General features: G+C 38.8%; 1 protein-coding gene across 1 annotated transcript; it reads left to right on the plus strand.

Moving 5' to 3' along the window:
- Positions 1–2,005: 2,005 nt before the first annotated feature.
- LOC109171607 (protein DETOXIFICATION 34) lies at positions 2,006–5,693 on the plus strand. The gene is made up of 7 exons (XM_019320655.1): positions 2,006–2,340; positions 2,444–3,069; positions 3,748–3,804; positions 3,909–4,147; positions 4,542–4,660; positions 5,256–5,342; positions 5,436–5,693. The coding sequence occupies exons 1-7, from the start codon at positions 2,023–2,025 to the stop codon at positions 5,496–5,498; spliced, it is 1,509 nt and encodes a 502-aa protein (XP_019176200.1). The 5' UTR covers positions 2,006–2,022; the 3' UTR covers positions 5,499–5,693.
- Positions 5,694–5,992: the final 299 nt, after the last annotated feature.

Genomic DNA, 5,992 nt, shown 5'->3' on the forward strand with positions numbered 1-5,992 from the left:
AAGGTACACAATGCCCTGGTGCACGATATAATTTTTCGTAATTGGGGGCCTACTGTCTGGGACATTCCTCTGGATGGCGTAGAGTCCCTTTTGGGGTTGGACATGACAACCCATAGAATCAAAGCTTAATTCACCCCCACCCCACCCTCCCGGAGGGCGCAAATTATGCCGTGAAAATGTGTTCACCGTGCTTTGTAAACACGTTCCAAAACGGTGTCGTTTTTACGGGAAAAAAAAATTTAGTTAATGTGCTGTTAACGACATTTTGCATTCTATGTTCAGATGATGAATGGTAGGCGGACGTGACGGCTAACGCGACAGTTTCTTTAGGGTTGGGGAAGGTGAAAATTTGAAATTCTAACCGGTGGAAAATGAGGAGGTGTATTGAATACGCCTCATTTAATGACCGCACCCTCGAGCAACAAGCCAGGAAGTTGGCCAATTGGGAAGAATGAGGAGTCGTCACGATTGCGGAGACTGCCCGACCGAGGCGAACATGTTTCTTAGCTACATTGCCAGATTGACAGAGATGCTTGAAAGCCTCAACCTACAGTTAGCACTCGGACTACCCCCCCCCCCCCCCCCCCCCCCAAAAAAAAAAATCCCATGAAGGTTTACTTTCCTGAGTCGCGTCGCCTTGCTGAACCTCGGGAAAGTGAGGGACTAGTGATGGATACCCTCGAGCAGGGTATCCGGTCAGGAGCATGTCTCAGCGCTCAGAGTTTGCCCACAGCTTGACCACGCTACCGAGCATATTGGAGGGACTCAGCAGTTAGGTTCCTCGCCGGGGCATTGGATCCGTTTGGGCCCGGCTGGCCGCTTGACGTGGGCGGTCGGGTTGGTGCGCCCGACCGAGTGTCGTGCCCAGAGGCGGTTAGAGGAGATTATCTAGCGATTCCCTCTAAATTTTGAGCGAGAGTTCAGTGTTCAGTATTAGAAAAGAAGTATGGCAATTTAGGAAGCTTTCCTAAAGAACAAATTTGTTAACTTTTTTTCTTTCCTTCCCAAGGCATGTAAATCTTGTAAAAAAAAAAAAAAAAAAAAAAACCTCCCTGGGGGCACATGGATGGGTGTTCATAATTCAATTCTCTTGCAATTATTCAATCAATTTGTTCTCATTTAAATTGTTCTACAGTTGTGTTAGCCCGTTGTCCGGCTACCTCGTGGCCGTAAAACCAACAGGCGATTTTATTAAATCCGACGTGGTATGTTCAATGTTATATGCTATTTTTGTAGTAGTGAAAATGTAATGCTAATCATGAATAAATTATTTGTTACCCAAAGTATAATATTTATGATGAAAAATCATTTAAATCAAAATGTAGTATTAGGTTCTTAAAAACAAAAAAAAAGTAATATTAGGGATTGAAGAGTTACTTATGCCTAAACTTCTAATCTATATAAAAAAAAATCCAATCCATGTCACGGATCTCATAGAAGATTTTGTCCATAAGTAAACACACCCAAGATAAAATTAAAGAAACAAAACATATTGGTGCAGTGTGAACCAAGTTAAATTTGAGCTAGCCAGTAGCCACCCTAAGATATAATCAGACACTGTGATTGAAACTTTGGTCATGTCCAATGAAAATAACCATTGCATGTAACTAACTAAACTACAATTCAATGATAAATATAAGGCCAACTTGTTTAGCAACCAACACTTGTCAGAATCTAGCTTGATCATAGTTGATAATATAACAGAACCCTTCTTCTCCCAAAAAACATTCTTCTGAATGTCAACCTGATTTCCAACAAATTTCCCGGCCCAGAAAGAAAGATAGCAGAACCCTTCTTCTGAATGTCAACCTGATTTCCAAGAAAATTAAATTTCCCAGATCAGAAAGAAAGCTAAGGATCGGAATTGAAGATAATTATTATGATAAATAAATGTTCATTGATCTGAGGGGGATAAAGATAATGATGAAAAGGGAGCAGAGGGAGGCAACTAAGTACCATAGCTTACCACCCTCTACACCTAAAGAAGCAGAAGCAGAAGCAGAAGCAGCCTTTGCACTAGAAATGGAATCACCATTGTTCTACTCTGGTGGTTCAACGTCGTCCTCAGTGGCGGCAATGGAGGAGGCGGAGTTGCACGAAGCTCCCTCCACCATGTTGGGAGACTATCCCGCAATTCGAAGCTATGAGGACCTGAGGAATTTGTTTTGGGTTGAATCCATAAAGGTATGGGGCATTGCTGGACCTATTGCCTTTAATATTTTGTGTAATTATGGGATTAATTCTTTCACCAGTATCATTGTTGGCCATCTTGGGGATGTGGAGCTCTCTGCTGTTGCCATTTCTCTATCAGTCATTGCCAACTTTTCATTTGGATTCTTGGTTAGTAATTAGCTAGCTTCAATTCTCTCCATTATATATATGTCACTCTTTCAATTCATATATATATATTGTATGTCTTACAAATATAATTAAATTATATCAGCTAGGTATGGGTAGTGCACTTGAGACTCTATGTGGACAGGCATTTGGAGCTGGGCAGATAGAAATGCTTGGAGTTTACCTGCAAAGATCATGGATTATTCTCGGGGCGTCGTGTATATGCATGTTGCCACTATACATATATTCGACACCAATACTAAAGCTGTTGGGGCAAAGAGATGATATAGCGGAGCTAGCCGGGGATTTTTCCATTCAAATCATACCTCAAATGTTCTCCCTGGCAATTAATTTCCCTACCCAAAAGTTTCTACAAGCACAGAGCAGAGTTGGGATTCTGGCTTGGGTGGGGTTTGTGGCTCTCACTATGCACACCGGCTTGCTGTTTCTTTTCGTTCGGGTTCTACAATGGGGCACCAGTGGTGCAGCAGCGGCGTACGACGTTTCTGCTTGGGGTGTGGCTTTGGCTCAAGTGGTGTACATTGTTGGATGGTGCAATGATGGGTGGAAGGGCTTGTCTTTGCTGGCTTTCAAGGAATTGTGGCCATTTGTTAAGCTTTCTGTGGCTTCTGCTGTCATGCTTTGCTTAGAGATTTGGTACTTCATGACCATTATTGTTCTAACTGGTCACCTTGAAGATCCTGTCATTGCTGTTGGATCACTTTCCATCTGGTAACTTTATTTTCTTATACCACCATACATTTTCCAGAGCTAATTAGGTACTGAATTTGGCCCTTACCATCCTAGCTTCTAGTACAAATCAGTCATAACTGATACACGCCACACATTTTCGAGAGCCAGGGTGCTGGACTTGGCCCTTACCGTCCTCCAGCACCAACCAACCATAACTGGTACCAACCTCCAACCAACAATATAATCCTCTTACAAGCACCAACCAGTCATAACAGGTACTGGCCTCCACCCAACACCAACTAGTCATAATTGGTACCGGCCTCTATCCAATAATCCCCTCCCAGCACCAATCAGTCATAACTGGTACTCGCCTCCACCCAACAATATAATCCTCTTACAACCACCAACTAGTCATAACTGGGACTAGCCTCCACCCAACACCAAGTAGTCATAATTGGTACCAGCCTCCACCCAACAATCCCCTCCCAGCACCAATCAATCATAACTGATACCCGCTACACATTTTCGAGAATCAGGGTGCTGTCCTTGGCCCTTACCGTCCTCCCAGCACCAACCAGTCACAACTGATACCCACCACATAATTTCGAGAGTTAGTGTGTTGGATTTGACCCTTACCGGCCTCCACCCAACAAACCAACTAACACGTACAAAAACCAATAACGGGATTGATTAGTGTGTTCATTGTTATTGTTTCAGCATGAACATTAATGGATGGGAAGGCATGTTGTTCATAGGAATCAATGCAGCAATAAGGTATATAGGTAGAGAATATATATATATATAGTGATAGCTTATTTGCATGAGACATATATGGTATATTATATTATATGTTGATGTTGATGTTGTGTTTTGGTCAGTGTTAGGGTGTCAAATGAGCTAGGATCAGGCCACCCAAGAGCAGCCAAGTATTCTGTGTTTGTTACAGTGGCTGAATCTCTCTTGATTGGGCTCATCAGCATGGCCATTGTCATAGCTGCAAAGGATCATTTTGCTGTCTTCTTCACTGACACTGTCAAAATGCAGACAGCTGTTTCCAATTTAGCCTATCTCCTCGCTGCAACCATGTTGCTTAACAGTGTCCAGCCAGTTATATCAGGTCCTAACCTTTTTTTTTCTTTGGGTCAAAATAAACACTAATTTTTATTTATCTTATAAGGATCCTCTGTGGTAACATAGTTAGCTTATCAGTCAATTTTGATTTATTTAACCAATATTAACTGTTTGACATAGTTAAAAAATCCATACGAGTGTTTGATTAATTAACTTTTTGTAACAACTTATTGCTCCAAAATATTAAAATTCAAAAAGTTGCATTAAAGTAGCTTTTTTCGATCAGCTTTTTGAAAAAATTATTTTACATGTAATTAGCTAATTTATATATCAAACACTTTTTTACGATCAGCTAATAATTTCAACTAACTTAATCAGCTAACAGCTATTTACCAAACATCCAATATGATGTTTCCGTATATTTCTTTCTTTTTTGATAGGTGTGGCTGTAGGAGGAGGTTGGCAAGCACTTGTGGCATACATTAATCTCACTTGTTATTACATCATTGGCCTCCCTTTTGGTTTCCTTCTAGGCTATAAAGCACACTTGGGAGTTCAGGTAATAAATATTTGCATTAATTAATTAGTCAAATTCAATTTTTTTCTACAATGTCATATTTTCGAAAAAGATAAATAATTTATTTTGATAAATGATGTAATTCTACTTTTCTCTTATATTTCTTTGACGGAACAAAAATACAATTATGCTATATAAATAGTTTACATTTAAGAAAAAAAAAAAAGGAAAATTCTATTTTCCCTCTTATTTTTTCCCATAATATTTTTCTATGATTTGACTTATAATTATTGGGTGTCATGAATTAACTGATCTCACATACTTTTAATTAAACACTAAAGTAACTAATTAGATAGCGCTATGTCCCAATTGACATTGTATTCTAGTGGCACGAAGTGACTCTTCCAAATGGGAGGTTATCATGAGTTGGAAAGTTGGTATTATATTGACTCTTTGTGCTTTAGAGAAAGTAGTTATGAACGCCCTATATCAGAAGGAGCGAAATTTTAGGAGGGTTGTGTAACATTACTCTTTTAAAATTATGACATCGTTAAAGTTTTCGATCATTTTATTATTGGAGTTATTTTATTTTTGCCTAAAATTATACTCACAATTTTTGTTATGGTGTTGGTTGTAGGGAATATGGATGGGCATGATTGTGGGAACTTCTCTGCAAACTATTGTTCTGTGCATTATAGTATGGAAAACCAATTGGGATGAGGAGGTAATATTTTCTTTCCAGCATACATAATTATACACAATTCAACAATTTTTTATCCTGATTAAAAAAAAAAAATCTTTTTTACTTGAATTTCAGGTGGCACAAGCATCAGAAAGAATGCGGCAATGGACTGGGCAGGGTGATGAAATAGAGACGTAATTAAGTTGATATACTTTTTTAGTATGTTTGTTTAGTAATGAATTTTTTTAATTAGCATTTTGGGCCTCTAAAATGTTAGTTAAGCTTTGTATAGTCTAAATTTGATAAAGTAAGGTCTAACCTAACAAGTTAGGTGTATCATTATCTAACTAGCACTTACGGCAGCCTATGAAGTAGGAAGGTTTTTTTTATTATTATTATTATTCTATTTTTTATTTCTATAAAGTAGGAAGTTAATTCAATAGAATTATGGATTCTGCATGGAGGGCACTTTTGTAAAGGACATTTTACTCTTCTACTTGAAAAGATTGTCTCAATTATGTCAAAAATTACTTTACCTTCACATACCATTATTATATTGTCTACTTACACTGCGAATTAATTGGTGCTGAAAATTAACAATAGTTATGCTGTGCAACCGAATGTACCATGCGCATGGTGCATAGGGTTCAAAACGACGTCGTTTTGATTAAAAACGCGCGTCCTACTTAAAA

The sequence above is a fragment of the Ipomoea nil genome, unplaced genomic scaffold (genome assembly GCF_001879475.1).
Source record: "Ipomoea nil cultivar Tokyo-kokei standard unplaced genomic scaffold, Asagao_1.1 scaffold0322, whole genome shotgun sequence".
NCBI classification, from domain to species: Eukaryota; Viridiplantae; Streptophyta; class Magnoliopsida; order Solanales; family Convolvulaceae; genus Ipomoea; species Ipomoea nil.